At 45.0% G+C, this 18373-nt stretch overlaps 1 protein-coding gene across 1 annotated transcript in view; it reads left to right on the top strand.

Annotated features, from left to right (window-relative positions):
• The window catches only part of ALK (ALK receptor tyrosine kinase), a 734717-nt gene that overhangs the window by 662789 nt on the left and 53555 nt on the right, over positions 1–18373 (top strand). The window contains exon 12 of the mRNA XM_068966737.1: positions 13685–13847. Coding sequence (XP_068822838.1) covers positions 13685–13847 — 163 coding nt within the window. The remainder of the gene's footprint in view (positions 1–13684; positions 13848–18373) is intronic.

Below are 18373 nucleotides of genomic sequence, written 5' to 3'. Positions count from 1 at the left end.
TGTTTCTTTAAAATCACGTGAAAAATAAAGTTTCCTAAGCCAGATAACATTCGGAAGGGCAAAGTTTCCTTAAAGTAACCTTAAAAGGAATCCCACTGTTGAGTGGGTCTTCTGGAGGAATTGCTCTTCTCTGAAACACCCTGAACTGAAAATGTCAGTTTTTGTTTAAACAGAACACAGAGGCATCTTCAATAACATGCACAACAGTGCAGCAGGTGTATAATGCACTCCCACACGTGTAAGAAAGCAGACCGTTGCAGCTAACTGGCGTCTTTCCGCGCACCCCAACCTTCACGGGTGCACACAAAAGGCGCTTCTGTTGGCACTCGTTCGGTTGGAGGGAGCACCTCTTTGAGAGTTGGGCAGATTCTGTAGATATAATCCTTGGAACCCCTTCGGTCACTGGCCATCTCCCTGCTCAGCTGGCCTGCTGTTAAGCCATGTGCTGCGAGTTCTCTCATTCACTAATTTTAGGTTATCACCTATTTATAGCCTGCTGTGATGACGCAGGAATCACGAGCCCTAACAAGACCCATGGGTCCTAGTCACTGCAGCAGCTTCGGCGCCCTTCCTGTTAGGCTCTCATGCTTCATTTGGGCACAGACTCCCTTCCCCGGGAGCCAGCATGGCCATGCTCCAGGGAGGCAGGTGGCGTGGAACTGACTCGTGACTCGGGACTCATGATCCCTGCTACTCAAGTCCCTCCCAGAGCAGTCAGCATCCCCAGGAGGTGGCCGACACCAAGGCCCAGGGGCTGCTTGGTGGCTAAAGGAGAGGCAGCACTTCCGCAGGGACCTGGTGATGGTGGAGGGGGACACCAAAGCCTGAAAGAGAGGCTGAGCTCCCTCCCTGGGCAGCGGAGTCTCATGGGTTTGCAGACGCCCCCTTTCCTCTGCATACCTGTGTCTCCAGCTACTGAGTACGCTTGGGGTCACTTATGTGATCCTTACAGCCTTTCCCCTCACCCAGTCCCCCAAGATAGACTTCACTATTCGGGCCCCACCTCTGCCACTTACTTAAAGCCATTCCCTTCTTCCTGTGCCTTTGTTTCTTCACATTAAAAAAAGTGGAGCTTATGTCCTTCGGGCTTCCATCGCACAGGTCTGATGAAAGGGTCACGTGAGTGAATCGGTGTCAAGGGCTTAGAGAGGTGCTTGACCCAAAGTGCACTGCATGAGCCGTCGTGATTTTCCCATTCTAAAACTCAGGAGACATAATCAGAAGGGTTATGCCGCCTGCCCTGCCAGTCAACTGCAGAGCCGGGGTTCCCACTAAGTCAGCTCACCCCAAAGTGGTCAGCTTCCGTGCACATTAGGAACAATCCCAAACACCACGCAGCTGCTGGCCTTGGTCAGGGAGATGCTCCTGCTGCATCCAGGCTGGCTACATCCATCTTCTCTTTCCACTTCTCTTGCATTTCCACTCAGAGAGGCAACGGAGTGTTCAACACAGAAGACACCATTGCTTTCTAGTTAATGTGTTCACAGAGCCCTGAATCAGTCCCAGGGGAAAAAAAAAAAAGTCACACGAAGCTGAGTTTAATTTAACAAGTCTGTATTTGTGCCTGCTCTGTCTCAAGCCCCTTGCTGGGTGCCTCGGGGCCTGCAGCTGGGAGCAATCCAAAGTGCCCCTCATGGAAAATACACCACCCAGAGCTGGGCCCACATAAGCCTGACAGGAAGCCACTGCTACCCCAACGCAGGGAGTCTCCAGGTCCCTTTCCAGCATCCTTCTTGAGCACAGCTGGTAATCAGACGGGTCCCCCAAGCCCTGGCTCCGACTTTATTCTGCCGTGTGGTGCAAAGTTCTCTATTCAAGATTGGAGCGTTGCCAATCATGCTGAACTGAGCATTATTTTTGAAGAGAAATCCAGTGTCAGTTGAGAAAGCAATGAATCAGTAGTGGATTCATAACTTCCCAATAACCTTCCGACCCTGGGCCCCACTGGAAAAATGGTGCAGCAGCATCCAGCTCTGACAGACTCAACAACGCCTCAGGAACCTTCAGTCTGACGTGATGTGCTGGTTGGCATTATAGCGAAGCTGCAGACAAAACGCCTTCACACCATGCTGCAGCCCTTTTAGCAACAGAGAGGACCCATTGCCTTTCTCTCTCTTGGCTGGCCTGAGAAAACATGTTGTTTTTTCCCATTTGTTTCAGTGAAAGGTTACATAAATGGGAGACAATAAATGATCCGGGAACTCCAACTTCAGCACGCCTTAGCATCGTTTAGCTCCAAGACCAGCAGGACACAAAGGCCCCTCCATCAGTGCAGGTGCATTAAACACTTGTTATTTGGGAAGCCCACTTTTAATTACCATCCTTCCTTCAGACTTGCTGGTTCTGCCTGCAAAACAACCCCACGTCCCTTCAGAGCCTATTCAGCTCTTTGCTTTTTGCAGCAAAGCTTCAATGATCCTGGACAGAAAGACTTTTTTTTTATTTGTTTGGGCACAGAACTGAACAGAGAAACTATGATAGGAATGCCCATTGCCAAGAAGTGTAGGCTTCACTGATTCAGGGAAGAGAGAGAGAGCACAGAGAAGAACTCAGCCCAGCCAGGGTCCTCTGAGCTGGGTGCTCACAGAAAAGAGGAGGCCGGAGAAAGCACTGGCTTCTGGGGAGGAATTTGGGTTATGCAGATAGTTATCTATTGCTCTGTATCAAATTACCATAGACACAGTGGCTTAAAACAACACAGATTTATGATATCAGTTTCTGTGGGTCAAGAAACCAGGTACAGCTTAGCTGGGTCCTCTGCTTCATAGTTTCTCATAAAGTTCTGTAAGGTGTTCACCAGGGCTGGGTCTCATCTGAAAGCTCAACTAGGGAAAGAATTATTCCCAAGTTCATGTGGTTGTTAGTAGTTCCTGGAGAAGCTGTTGATGAGAGAGAGAAAGACAGAGAGAGTATAGGGAGTCTGCCAGCAAGATGGAAGTTACAATCTTATCACATAGTCATGGAAATAATATCCCATCACCTTTGCCATATTCTTTTGGTTAGAAGCAACTCAAAAGTCTTGCCTGTACTCAAAGGGAGGGGATTATGCAAGGCTGTGGCCACCAGGAGGTAGAGATCATTCGGATCCCCTAACAGCCTACCTGCAGTGGCTTTTGTTTTTTTTTTTTTTTTTTTTTTGGCTGCTCTGGGTCTTAGTTGTAGCATGTGGGATCTAGCTCCCTGACCAGGGATCGAACCTGGGCCCCCTGCACTGGGAGCTCAGAGTCTTAGCCACTGGACCACCAGGGAAGTCCCTGCAGTGGCTTTTGTATGTGGGAGAGCAACCAGTCACCAGGAAGCTCTGAGAGTTCATTGTAGATTCTGATGGGCCAAAATCTTGGCAGCAATCTTAAGCCTCTCTGTTCAATATTCCATAGACACTCAAATATCACAAAGTACCTACTGAGTGTCAATCCATGGCCAGATGGAAAATGAATCAGAAAGAATCCTAGAGACCGTGGTTCCAGCTAGGGGACTTCAGGAGAGTCAAATATTCTCAGCCCCAGTGTTTTCTTTATCCCTAAAGTAGGAATAATAATTACCTGCCATTGTTCTTTCTCAGAGCTGGCTATTGTGGTGAGCAAATGAGATCATTTGCTCTGAAAGGTATAAAAGACTGTACTAATATAAAGTGTGTGATATTATTTTTAACATTATCAAACTATATTACAGAAAAGATTGGGCCAATTCACTTCTCCTTCATAGATTGCCTTCTGTACATTTTCAGTTCATTTATAATCCTCCTCCTCCACCTGTGAGCTGTGCAGCCTTTTATTTATACATAAATATATATTCTAGGCATATTTTTCCTTGTTTTTTTGCAAAACTTTCAAATACATTTTAATTTTTGACCTCTTAGAACCAACCGTGTTAAGGGAAAAGGGGGACAGCATTTTGCACGTGGGATCCTTTTGTTCAATCGGTTCCTCCAACCCAGTTGATCGTCAATTTGTAGATGAAATCCTCACACTCTACTTCGGGGAAACACATAACTTGAGTGAAGACGTAGAAGAATGCCTCCAGAAGACCCACTTCTTAATACAAATTGAAAGAGGGTTTCTAGTCTTTCAAAGCTTGTCAGAGTCCCAGAAATAATGGGGACTCCAAACCTTTCTCCAGGACAGCTTTCTAAGCCAATCCAGGTGGTTGGGTCTGAAAGGCCTGATTTGGTTTTTATAGTGAATATTGACAGTGACTTTGTAATACTGTAATAACATATTTTATTCATTTAATTTTTATTTATTATTAAGTGACTGACAGAATCATCCAATTCTGGAATTAAGGCTCATAGGTAAGGAAAATAAGGCACGGCTTGGGCTTGTCCAGCAACACAACTGAAAGTCAGAAGAGCTCCCTGAAAAGGAGAAGCCCTTCTTTTCCTTCACCCAGATTTCTGACTTGGATCCTACTAACTAATTCACTCAGTCTATCAGCCAATCAGCTCCATCAACCATGGAGCCAGGGGTATGTCCATACTGCTAAAGAGCAGGATTTGAGCATTTCCTTAGAGACTCACTTAAGCCCACTTAAGCCTCAGAACCAAACCCGCAGTGTGTAACCCCCATATGAGTGAGTCCACAGCACCCATCTCAATATCCAATACTTTATTAACACAGCTCTGGCCTGACGCCAACTCGGGAAATAACCAAATTAGCCCTGAGACCTCCCTTAACTTAATTTTTACAGTGCTGCTTTCAGGATAGTGTTTTTCCTGTGGCATTTCTTCTCTCATGGGTTACTCACTTTCCCTCAGGGAACAGAGGGTGGCTGAGAACACAGGCAACCATCACAGGAGCCATTAAAAACTGCCTCAGATGGCTGGGTGTCAGGACTGTTTAGGGTAATCCAGTCCTGAAAGCTGCTTTTATCTCAACAGCCCAGACTTGCTGCCCTGTTGATGGGGAGCTGGCTCATTCCAAGGATCTTCATGAAGGGATGTCTGCTCCCAGCAGAAGGGGATATGGGTGCCGGGGTCCTGCCCCGGTGGATCCAGGGTGATTCGAAGGTGGGGACGGAGTCGGCGTCTTTGGAAAAATACATATTTAATCACAGATATAGAGAGATTAGAAATGGATAGTGTAGTAGGAAGATTAGTGGAGAAAAAGAGGCTGAATAACTTGGATTACGTGGAATAGCATCCATGCTCCAGATGGGAATTCAGCCAGAAAAATGGGAGCAAGAAAGAAGCGACATGGGGGAATCAGTCTTTCCGGAAACTGATCCGATTTCTTTATTTTGGGGTTTGCTTATATACCTTTTATTACACATAGGGATGAATACAGAGTCACACGGGGGTCAGCAGTCCTGACCTTTATCAAAATCAGGTGCTTCACATAAATGTATAAAAAAAGGTCTTAGGGATATTACATCATCTTCTGGCCATGAGTGAGACCTGCTGACATTTTATGATCCTTTCTTTCTGATAACCAAAAAACTTATTTTTTCCAAGTGTGTTTTTTCTTAAACCAGGCACCACCCTCCAAATAAAGTTACATTCCTATAGGGTGAGGGTGTAGTGAGTTACAATCAAGAAAGGAATTTATTTAACCCAAGGTTAACATGATTAGTCTTAAAGGTTAATACTTATTTCTCCTATTTGCTTAAAGGTTAATACTTATTTCTTCCTATATGCTAGTTGTATTCATTATAAGGGTAGGGAACATGGAGATTTAGCAGCAAACATCAGCCTAACAAATGAAAATCCTTTCACCAATGCTCCCCTTAAGATCTGTTTAGTCTTAAGATATGATAAAGTTACATTCTTACATAGCAAGGACACAGTGATTTATAACAAAGTACAGTGATCTATTACAAAAGAGAAAATCCATTAACTCAAAAAGTCTAGTATTGCTAACATCAAAAACTACTATATTTCCTTTGCTATATTCCAAATACATTGATTAATATATTCCCAGGTGCCTAAGGATATGGAGGCCTGGCGGCAATCATTGACTCAACAAGAAGAAAAGGTCCTATGCTAATTAAGACTCTCAAAATACTCCAAAACTCTCTGTGCTGTTTATGGTTGAGAGGTAGTAAACAATCATGTGGCAGGAGTATGGATAATCCTGTCACACAAGCTAGTCTGTCAGCAGAGAGGTTTGACCTGAGACATCCTTGTCCCACCCAGAGCAGGGAATTAGCAGCAATTATTGACACAACAAATGAAAAACCCTTCACCAATATAATTCCTAACCAACCCATTATACTAATAATTTCTAACTCCCCAAAATAATTTGCCTTTAGTAAGTCTAAAACATCTCGTGCCTCTCAGGTTGGGAGGCTGTAAATAATCACATGTGGCCGGACTAACCTATACAGGTGGGCTAGATAACCTTCAGAGCAGTCCGTAAGCTGAAACACTCTTGTCACGCCCAGGAATTTTTATTGCCTTGGAGCTGCAGGTTTACTCCTTCCCCGAGAGAAACGGTTATGGGGCAGAGCCCCCCGTAAAGTCAGAGGTGTAGGTTAGAGCATAAAACAGACTCTGGTTTTGGGGCTAGATGCTCGGGAACAGGGGGTTTCCTGAGGCTTGATCACGCCTTTGCGTATGCCAAGCCTCCTTCCTCATGACCTTTGCCATGGGCGGAGTTCCTCACGCTGGCCCCTGGCATATGGGCCTCTGATCTTTGCTCCCCGGGAGACCTCAGCTTCTGCAGGCATCCTGCCCATCCAGAGGGACTGTGTGAGGTGCCTAGGAGACAAGGATGTAAAAGTGAAAACAGATCATTCTGTGAGCATGTCTAGTACGAAAGGCAGAGCTGCTGTTATTATTACCACTGTTACCCACTCCTAACTTCTCATCATCAAAACAGAATAAGAGAGAAATGACCAGGAAGCAATGCATGAACAAACAAGGGAGGGGTGTGTGTGTGTGTGTGTGTGTGTGTGGGTGGGTGGGTGTGTGGGTGTGTGTGTGGATGCAAAATAGTTCAGTGTGAGAAACAAGCTAGAACAACATGGAAAATTGATCAAATGAAAAAATGTTGTAAAAAGAATAAATGTGATGGTCCACTTTTCTCTATAATCACAAGCCAGTTGTTAAACTTTTCTGCCTGGTTGACCATCTTATGAGATGAGATAAAAGTAACAGTTCTTCCCCATTCCCTATCTACTGCTCTACCATGCTTTAAAGACACTAAACAAACTGGAGAGTGGGAGTGACCCATCAGTGTACTGTAATTCAATACGTTGAAATAGAGGGCCAAAGATCCCCAGCTCTGTTGGTGAAAAGTCACAACAACATCCTTTTATCTGAGGTTAGCAGATTCTTCTAGTACCTTCCACCATCCACCAAATATAAGTATCAAATGTGAATACATTCCAAAACCCTGAAATAAAGATTTTGTGCCTCTAGCTGGCCCTCAGTCTAATGCCCAGAGATTCTCTGTGCTTTCTCACACCCTCACCCAACACTAGATACCGAATAAGACTAATCATAGAACATCCTGAAGCCCAAAGAAAGTAAACCTGATAATAAAGAAAGTGAGTTAATAGAAAATATTTATGTCTGCAGTCATTTAGTAAAGGGTCAAATAGCCCCAATCAACTTAAGTCCAAATGGCACTATCATGAAGAAGTTAAATTATACTCAGTGGGCTGTATCCAAAAAAAAAAAAAAAAAAAGGCAGAATATGATGCAACAGTAAGTTATAGACCACAGTCACTGGGGATGTCCCCGAGATGAAATCTGAAAAAAAAACCTGCAGTTTCAAGAGTAGAAATAAAGGTGAGGAGCCTGACCAGAGAGATGTCAAGTGATTCCTAAATTTAAAAACAATTTAAGCATCCTGGAATGATGCACAGCACCAGTGGTGGTAACAGCATAGTTTTTTTTAACCTCTCTGAATCTCTATGCAAAAATTGAGCAAACGTATATCAAAACTGAAAACCCATGGATATTTACAGCAAAAAATTTTTGGTAAGGTAGTCCCTTCCAACTCCCAAATACAAGGGAGTGAGGACAAAGCAACATAAAGAGTATGAGTAACTAGAGAATATTCTAATTCCATTATCACTTTTGTTCTTGAGAAGCAAGATTTGCAGTGTGGAAAAATAAATACAGATGTAATATAGAAGAGATTAAATTAAAAACCCTCTAGTTCTGAATTTGATTTGGAACTGTCAATGTAAACTCATGGATACTTTGTCATATAAATGTGTATACACACACACACACACACACACACACACACGTTTGTATACAGCCTATGTATTTCCTAGCCCTGTCCACTAAAAAAGCCTAGAAACAATCACAAACCCACTAGCAATAAGTGTCCATAGCACCCAGATTGTATACTTAACATGCTTTTTTTCACTAAAAGAAACCAAAGTTTTTGAAAAATGGCTGAGCGCAGGTCTGGGTAAGGAACATTTCTTCACACCAGATAGCAAGGGGCCAAAGGACACAGCTTAACTACTGAAAAACAACAACAAAGAAGAACTCAGGAAGCTACCACTCACCAAAAATGTGATAGTTTGAGCTATTAAGAAATAATAATTATTAATTAAAACTCAAAATATGTTTAAACTCATGTACTCATAGTGATATACAAACAGTCAACTTCAGAACATAGTAGATGACCAATTCATTACCTTGAATGCTCCAAACAAGGAGAAAGAACGGAGCATTTATCTGCCTTCCCTATATGAACTGTATCACTGGGCAACCAAATAGTAGGTGAGAAGAAGCACCTCTTTAAGAATATATTCCAACTAATAAATATGGAAAAAGGATGAAATCTGAATATCATTATTTTGCAACTCTCAGTAAATAAACATATCTAGGCATTATGCTTCAACAGCTGCTAACATCAAAAAAAGACAGAAATAATCAGACATTGATCTGGCATCTGGAAGGGGTTGCTGTTCCATTGTTTAAAGAGTTGAAATGTTTTAACCTCACAATAGCAACAGTATGTGTGTTATTTTCATTTTGCCCTGATAAGGGGGAACAGCTGGTTAATTTTCATCACGTACTCACAAAAAGGGTTACTTTCTCCAATTTATAATAAAGAATAGCATCAGATCATTTATGGATGGCGAATGACTGTATTTGCTTGGATTTGGGGTCATTATTTAGTTTAATGGGATCTACAGTGGCCATCAAAATGGTTCAGTATGCCACAGCTCCCATGAAGTTCAGCTCAGTCAACAAATACGGATAAAATTCAGTTCCATGGATCAGAATCAGAATGGTATAAAAGAGCCACAGGAGCCATTGAACTCACTTCCATGGCACAACCATATAGGCTTCGGCGTGAGGCAGACCCTTATTATTGTGACTAATAGTGATAGTTGAGAACTTATTTTCCTTTGTGTCACGCTTTATTTCTTTGCATTCAATTGAGCAGATGAGATGGCTTAGGAACAGTAATAAAACCAGCACAATCACTATCTAGCCTATTTTTTTTTTTAACATTGTGCCGTATATTACTAATTGATTTGTTTCTTCTCGGAGGATGCTACAATATAGGTAAAATGAAACCCAGTGCTTAATGGATTTTTCTTTACTCAGCTGTCTATAACCAATCAGTATTTTGATGTTTGTGGGTTCTTTACACAATTTAGATGTGAGTGAGTATTAAACTAGGTTTCCAGTGTGTGGTATAAGTGAGAACAAGATAAAGCAGTTCTTTTTTCTCTCTTTCTCTCTCACACATAAATGAGTTTTAATATAAGAGTTTGGTTTTTGTGGTTGTTTTTTTAAGTAAGAGAAGAGGAAAGAGCTGGGCTTCTTTCCTCCCTGGCTACTTCCCTCCCGTGCTTCCAATCCAGGATGCTCCTTGGGGGCCAGCTAATCCTCCTGCAGCTCCATGGAGCCTCTGGGATTAGTGTAGACTCTGAGCTGGGAAAATGAGAGGACCCTTGGACTCTCAGACTGGCAGCTCACATCAAGAGCACCTCACTGCCAGTCTCACTATGACCTTGATCTTTTTAAAAACAAAGATTTTACCTCGTTGCTTTTTACCCAGTCTCTCTCATGTGTCTGCTGTTTGATCTTGTAAACACTCCAGTTACTGGAGTCTTTTGACACCCCCTGGCTCCCCATGACCTATCAGGGGACCAGATTCCTGACACTGATCACCTGCTTTCCCTGGTTTGTGCCTATGACTCCAATACCCACACTCTGCTAGGCTAAGCCACTGTGGTACCTTCTAGAACTGAGGGTCTACCTACCACATACCCTGAGCAACTCACCTCTCCCTTCATGGTGGCCTGCCTGCTTTCTGGGCCTGAGCAGCCTTGTTTGGGTTTAACTGAGCCCTGGGTGCATGGATTTATAAGGAAAATAAAACCAGACTCACAGAAAGTTTCCATGAGGATTTTATGGTAGTTGCAGCACTTTTTTAAGTCTTGAACTTAAACTCTGAAGCTTGACTGTTAATCCACTCTGCACACAGCAGTCTGGCTCTCCTGGGAAAGTTTTCACAAAATGCAAATATTGTCCTTCCTCCATATGAATCTGAATCTTCAGGGCCCTGGAACTGGTATTTTTAAAGGTCCTTAGGTGGTTTGGGAACCACTAAATTCAGAGATCTCCAGGGTCGTCCCATCTTGCTGTGGCATTCAATGATGTCTGTGAGATTCCAGGCAGATGAGCAAAGAGAACCAACAGGATGAAGCTTCAGCAAGGCAAGCCATACAAAGCAGAAGGAGGACAGCTCTTGTTCAATGAGCAATAAACTCAGAATCCCCATACCCCTAAGAAGTGCTGCTCATGGGACACAGAAATTAATTCCAAACAACCTTGGGCAGATTTATGAGAATCAGAGCCATCGAAGGGAGCAAAGAGGACCTCCATGCCTGAAAGGCTGTGAGCGCAACAGACCTCGGCTGGATGAATCATGGGTCTGACCTGGGATGGCGAATCCTCATTCTGCGGAATCCACTTCAGAAAGAATTCCCACTCTGGACCTTTGCGTCTGCAGTTGCTGCAAATGAAAACAGAATTTTGTGTATAGAAACCACCTGAGACTAATAATATGTGTCCAATGAGTTGGGAAAATACTGTTCCTTTTATTGAGAAACAGCCTTAGAGTCCCTTCTTTATGGACTGAGGAATGTAAATCTTGAGACTGGGTGTCTCTGCTTTCCTACAGTCAAAAATTGAACAGGAAGTTACACACTTTATAAAGTATATTCTTTATGCATCTCTAATGCAAAATGTCCTTCTAAGCACTTTGCTTAGGTCATCATTTAATACTCACAGCACGTCTAAGTACTGGGTATTGTATCTCCACTTGTTCAGCTTAAGAAACTGAGGCTCAGAAAGGCTACAGAGTTTACCCCAGTTTTCACACCTCATCAGGGGTAAAATCCAATGAGAAAAGTTGGCCCATCTGGATTCAAAGCCCATGCCCCTCTTCCTACCTCATCAGATGCCCAACTTGACCAGGAAGTAGAAACCCAGACTCTCTGAGAACATCTCAGAACCTTCAGAACAATGTTAAGCGAGGCTGGCTTTAGAAGAGGTCCTGCTGAAGACAGAAGCTCAGGTAGGGTGCCAAGTCCATGCCTTCTTTCAGCTGTCTTCCTCAGCACACTCTCCAGGGGGAAAAAAACATATATGTATTTATGTCTGAATTCTTTGGTTTCCAGGACCAAACTAACTAAATAAACCACCATGCTTCTGCCCCAGATTGGCAAGGCTGCCCCCAAACCCAGGCTGCATGCTATAGGCACAGACTGACCTGCAGAATAGACTTGGAGGAGCTAGAGACCATGGGGTGGAATGGACTTTTAAACTTCTTTTCTGAGCTTTTCTTTTTCTTCCTGCTCCTACCCTCATCCCCAGCTCACTGAGTTTAAATTCCTAGGTGCTGTTGGCAGGGGGATCCATATTCACAGAAACCCTGGCCACATTTCCCATTGTCAGGAACAGCACCAGCCTTGGGTTGTAGGCAGGAGTCAGCAACATAGCTTATTACATTTTTAGAGTTTTAGATTTTATAATAACCTTTCATACCCCTAATTCCCTTTAATTCTCATACCAATCTAGCCCCTTTCACAGACAAAAAAAGAAGATGATCAAGGTCCCATAGTCAACAAGTGATGAGGCTGCTCCCAAGCCCAAATGTTCTTGCTGATTTCAGAGTCCGTGACCTTACCACATCTCCCCCTGGCACAGCCCACACGTGTAATTTGAGCACTGGAGAGGGTGAAAGGTCAACTGGCCCTGACAGCTCTGCTGAAAAGCTTCCAGTAAAGAGTCAGTCCTTTGAATTAACAGATTACCCCCTTACACTGCAAACAGATGAGAAAATTAACCCTCAAGCATTCACACCAAAGATGAATGGATTCATCACCTTCTTGCCCTTGAAACGACCTTCAGAAACCAAATAGAAATCAACATCTTTCTTTAGAGAAAATGAAGCCAAGAAAAGTCCTGAGGGCTCAGTATTGAGTAGCTGTGTGTGCACTGGAACCTCAGCTAGAGCTTTGCTCTCCTGACCCCAGGCTGGGGCAGCATCACAAAAGCCCACCGCAACCAGCCCGGTTTTTAGATTATCAAAACTGCCCCCATGTAATCTCAATCTGATTGACGATAATTAGCAACCCAAATTAACCTTTCATTTTTTCATCAAGTTCGTTGAAAGTCATCAAAATAATTTTATGTTTTAGCGAACAAAGCTATATACACCCAAATTAATTTTTTCATAATTTTCTGTAGGAAGGATTCAACTTCATCTCTTTAAAGGGAAGTAATTTCTCCAATCTTATAATGAGATTTTTGTATTTTAAGTAAAAGTAACTTTATCAAGAGCACATTTGGGGGAAGTCTTTATAGGTTTAAACATGTTAGAATTCCCGCCAGGATGAAATCTGACAATTCTCCAAGGTCCAGCCTGACTCAAAGATAAAATGTATGGAAGGAAATGGTCCAGCGGCTGTGGAGGGGTGGAGGTGTGCTGAGTATTCCTGAGACCCCCCTGAAGGGCCGCCGGAGAGCATTGGGTGCTCTGGATGAGGACAAACCTCCAGACAGCGGTGAGGGGCTTGGAACAAGAGGACATGCGCCAGAGGCACAAGTGATCATTTCCTATTTTTAACATTAAATAGAGAGCACAGAGCTGTTTCCAATGTGTTTCCAAGCCCAACCAATGAGGGGAAGGATGGCATGGAGCTGACTCTGTGCCCAGTTTACTCTTTCGACCTTCTTCAGGCTGAGAGGATCCTGTATGCAGAAGTCAGGTTAGATCCAGTCACAGTAGCACAGACTGAGCACCTCTTGTTTGCCTAGCACTGTCCTGGACCTGGTGAGAACCAGGAGAGGACCCAGCCTCCGCTTGTGCCTGTCTCACCTGAGAGGAGTCTTCTCTCCCTCCTCAGAACTCTCACGGTGCAGAGCTGGCTGGGCCCTTCTGTGACTCTTTTTCCCTGACTGGCCTGTGTTGTTGTATCCCTTTGGGTCTCCTTTTAGTTGCCTGTAAGTCTGTGAAGGCCAGGGTCCAAGTCTGTTCCGTGTGTGTGTCTCTACCTCTTGTCCAGGGCCTGGCACACAGCAGATCCTCACAGAAGCTTCCAGTTCAAATGACTGATTAGTGTTCTTTGCCCCAGCCTTGGTGCCATCTTGGAACAGGGGCTTGGCACCATGGAGCCAACAGCTCAGAGGCAGCGAGGGAGACCCCTGGAGAAGGGAGGGCCAGGCCAAGTGAGTGATTGCCTTTCCTCTTGTGTGCAGTTCACTGGCTGTTCACCACATGCGGGGCCAGTGGGCCCCACGGCCCCACGCAGGCCCAGTGCAACAATGCCTACCGGAACTCCAACCTGAGCGTGGTGGTGGGAAGCGAGGGCCCCCTGAAGGGCATCCAGACTTGGAAGGTGCCAGCCACCGACACCTACAGGTGGGTATGGAGGAGGGGAGGGTCAAGGGCAGACCTGATCTCCTGAAGAGGACTAGGGTCCTGCCTGTGGGTGCATGCCTGACCCACTGGGCTGCCCAGGCAGGCCAAGGCCAGAGGCTCTGGCCCACACTGGAGGTGAGGGCTGGAGACGGGAAGACTGGGGATAATGGAATATGGCAGGAAAGGTAGCTATGTCCCCTGTCTGCCAGGCGCCCACACCACAGACCATTTGTGGAGACGATATGCATGCATGAGCTAGCTTCAGAGTGTTCTCTAGTTTTATTAATAATTATAATTTGAATGGGCTGTTCTTTGACTATTACTTCATGCTGTTCAAATGAGGCAATAAATGTCAAAATGTTTGGGAAACAAAAGTATGATACACATGAAAGATGTTTCTTATCCTTGAGCCTCCTTTCCTGGGCCTTCATTGTTTGCTAGTAAAGCGACTATTCTTGAATTCTCATCCCAGGCCCAACCCCCACCTTAGAGCATTCCACTAGAGCAAGGCCAGGCTGAGGGAGGCCCAACTCCAGCAGTAGGCAGCTAAGCCAAGCTAATGGCAAGGCTTCTAACCCTGAACGGGCATCGGAATGACACAAAGGCCAGTTATTTGCATGAACGATGGCATAATTACGCTTCCTATTTACGTAGCCTAGCCATGTGCTGTACAAGGCCCAGACTGCTGGCCCTACTCACAAAGTAAAAAAATGAACATGTTAGTCACTCAATTGTAGCTGATAGTTTGACTCCTCTGTCCATGGGATTTCCCAAGCAAGAACACTGGAGTGGGTTGCCATTTCCTTCTCCAGGGGATCTTCCTGATCCAAGGATTGACCTCATGTAGGTCTCCTGCATTCGCAGGCAGATTCTTTACCATCTGAGCCATTAGGGAAGCCTTGCGAAGAGTATGATTGTATAGGTCTGGAGTGGGGCCCAAGAATATGCATTTCATCTTTATTCATGCTAAATATTTTTACATTAATGAAGCAAATATGACAACACAGTGGCGTTTACTGGATGCAGGTTGAGGAGGGAGACATAAATGGTATTCATTGTACTCATGGAATCTATCCACACATTCGTTCATCGAGAATGTGAATTTCTAGCAAGTTATCAGGTGATGCTGATGCCACCCCCAAAAACCACTGGGTTCGTCACACCCCAGACTGTCATCTTCTCACAGCTCGATGATGGGGGCAAGGTCAATGCTGCAATCCTCCTTTTACAAAGGAAGAAACTGAAGCTCAGGGTCAGGAGCCTCCCCACAGCCACGGGATCCAGAAATTGCCTCCAGGCCCAGCCTTCTGAGGCCCAGCCAGTGGAGGCTCCTTGCACAGCACTTGGCTGGGCTGCGTAAACAGGAAACATAATTATGCCATTGTTCATGCAAATTCCCCCTCCCCTCCCCTCCACAGAGGGGAGTGGGAAATGAGCTGCTTCCCTTCCTGCAGCCCCACCCACCTCCCGTACAGCCTCAGCCCCCGGGGAAGGAAAGGAGCTTCTCAGGTTGCCCCGTTTTCTGTGCAGTCCCACCCCCTGGGACCTCGAGTAAATGCATTCTGGGGAAACCCTAAGTGCTTTTTAAATGACATTCTGGGCAGGAATGCAATAACAAGGTTTGGCTGCAATGCGATTAGCAGCTCCAGGTCCCACAAATCCCCAGTAAATGGCCAAAGACATCCGGCTACCCCTGCCCCTACCACACTGAGCAGGCCAGACCTCCCTTCCTGCCTGGCTGATTTTCCAGAGGTCACCCACTGTCCTAGAGAGAAGAGGATGCATGTCTGTTGAGGACCCACTAGGTATTTCTCCTCCTTGTAACAATGAGGAAGATGTCATTATTATTGTATTTATCTGTATCCCCTTATTTCCATGTGAAGAAACTGGAGTCAGGAAGTTAAGCAACAGATCTAAGGCCGCCTGTCTGTGTCTGCATGCACACGTGCTAAGTCACTTCAGTCGTGTCTGACTGTTTGTAAGAGCTGGACTGGAACCCACCAGCTCCTCTGTCCATGAGATTCTCCTGGCAGGAATACTGGAGTGGATTGTCATTTCCTCCTCCAGGGGATCTTCCTGACCCAGAGATCTCACCCTCACCTCTTACATCTCCTGCATTGGCAAGCGGGTTCTTTACCACTGGCACCACCTGGAAAGCCCCCTTAAGGCCCCCCTAAAGAGGCCCCCTCAGTGACAAAGATGGAATTTGAACCAAGGACCCTCAGACTCAAAGTCTTTGTGTTCCCTCCATTAAAACTCACATCTGGACTCTGAGACGCAAGAAACAGGAAATGGGGGGATCCATAGGACCCACACAGCACCCACCTTCTGGAAGCTTCCAGAAATGAGAGCCTGGGAGGGGAGGCCCCACTGCTTGAAGGAAGACTGGCCAGCCCAGCACTTGATGTAAATCCCCACGTATGAAAAGCAACATGAGGAAGGCAGCAGAGGAGTGGCAAGGCAGACAAAGACCTCAACAGTTACCTCCAGCAAGACCTGCTGTCCCATCTTTGCCCAGGGCGACTCCCAAGTTAGACTGGTTCAAAGTCTCCTGAGACTTACAGAGGTTCTCTTAGGCTGTTTCCCCTAAGATAGGGTGAATCAGACCCACTTCCAAACTTGGGCAGGTCACTGAATCTCTTGAGACTCTGTTTTCCCATCTAAAGGTGAGAGTTGGGAGTTGCTGACACCTGTCCAGCTGGTTGCAAAGATCATGTACAAGTACCTCGCACATGTCTTGCACACAATAGGTGCTGCCCAGCCCAACATCTGCAAGAAATCTGCTGGAGTAACCATGGTGTCAGGCAGTGGCCAGACAGCATTTCCAGAACAGCAGTAGTTCCCAACTTCTGTGCTTCCGAGGACTTTTTTCTGGTTTTTTGAAAGATTATGCCTGCCAAACTACACTTCAGTTCAGTTCAGTTCAGTCACTCAGTAGTGTCCGACTCTTTGCGATCCCATGAATCGCAGCACGCCAGGCCTCCCTGTCCATCACCAACTTCCGGAGTTTACCCAAACTCACATCCATCGAGTCAGTGATACCATCCAGCCATCTCATCCTCTGTTGTCCCCTTCTCCTCCTGCCCCCAATCCCTCCCAGCATCAAAGTCTTTTCTAATGAGTCAACTCTTTGCATCAGGTGGCCAAAGTATTGGAATTTCAGCTTTAGCATCAGTCCTTCCAATGAATACCCAGGGCTGATCTCCTTCAGAATGGACTGGTTGGATCTCCTTGCAGTCCAAGGGACTCTCAAGAGTCTTCTCCAACACCACAGTTCAAAAGCATCAATTCTTCGGTGCTCAGCCTTCTTCACAGTCCAACTTTCACATCCATACATGACCACTAGAAAAACCATAGCCTTTGCCAAGAAGGCAAAGTAATGTCTCTGCTTTTGAATATGCTATCTAGGTTGGTCATAACTTTCCTTCCAAGGAGTAAACGTCTTTTAATTTCATGGCTGCAATCACCATCTGCATTGATTTTGGAGCCCCCAAAAATAAAGTCTGACACTGTTTCCACTGTTTCCCCATCTATTTGCCATGAAGTGATGGGACCAGATGCCGTGATCTTAGTTTTCTGAATGTTGAGCTTTAAGCCAAATTTTTCACTCTCCTCTTTCACTTTCCTCAAGAGGCTTTTTAGTTCCTCTTCACTTTCTGCCATAAATGTGGTGTCATCTGCATATCTGAGGTTACTTCTCCCGGCAATCTTATTATTAAACTTATTAAACTACACTTAAATAATAATTAATTCATTTCCCCATTTTTTAGTAATCACAGCCATATCTAAGTCTAGCCAGGTTTCTGATCTACATGAATTGCCACAATATCACCACCCTGTGTTGCTATGAGCCCAGCCCAAATGGGAGAACTGTTTCCATTTCTCTCTTTGGAATGTTGAGACTAGCTAGCTCAAAGTCCCTAGCACTCCCTACTGCACACTGACCAGAAACACACACAGGAGTTGTTTTTCTGTTGAAGCAAGACACTGAAATGCTCACATTGCTAAAGGGGACTTTTTTGAACTGGCCTGAAAAGCACCATATCAAAATGAAAGAATCAAAACCCAAAATGTTTGGTTTGGGTTTTGTTGTTGCTGTTGACTCCTTGTTTTTTAACCCAACAAAGGCTGTGACAGATATTCTTGACGCTCATCTAATCCTTGACCTTAGATGAGGCTTGAAACTTGGACAATAATGTCTGTTGGTCACATAATGTCACACGAAAGAAGCAGACCATTAAATGATTCGCTATAAATCATTATAGCACATCAAGGTGCTATGCGTGCATGCATGCTTAGTCACTTCAGTAGCGTCTGACTCTTTGCAACCCATGGAGTCCACCAGGCTCCTCTGTCAATGGAATTTTCCAGGCAGGAATACTGGAGTGGTTTGCCATTTCCCCCTCCAGGGGATCTTCCCAACCCAGGGACTGAACTTGTGTCTCCTATGTCTCCTGCATTGGCAGGTGGATTCTTAACCCGCTGAGCCGCCTGGGAGGCCCCAAAGTGCTATAGCCTACATCAAA

Source organism: Capricornis sumatraensis, chromosome 1 (assembly GCF_032405125.1).
Source record: "Capricornis sumatraensis isolate serow.1 chromosome 1, serow.2, whole genome shotgun sequence".
In the NCBI taxonomy this organism is placed as follows: domain Eukaryota; kingdom Metazoa; phylum Chordata; class Mammalia; order Artiodactyla; family Bovidae; genus Capricornis; species Capricornis sumatraensis.
The sequence above is the reverse complement of the archived record's forward strand: the minus strand, read 5'-3'. Positions and strand labels throughout refer to the sequence as shown.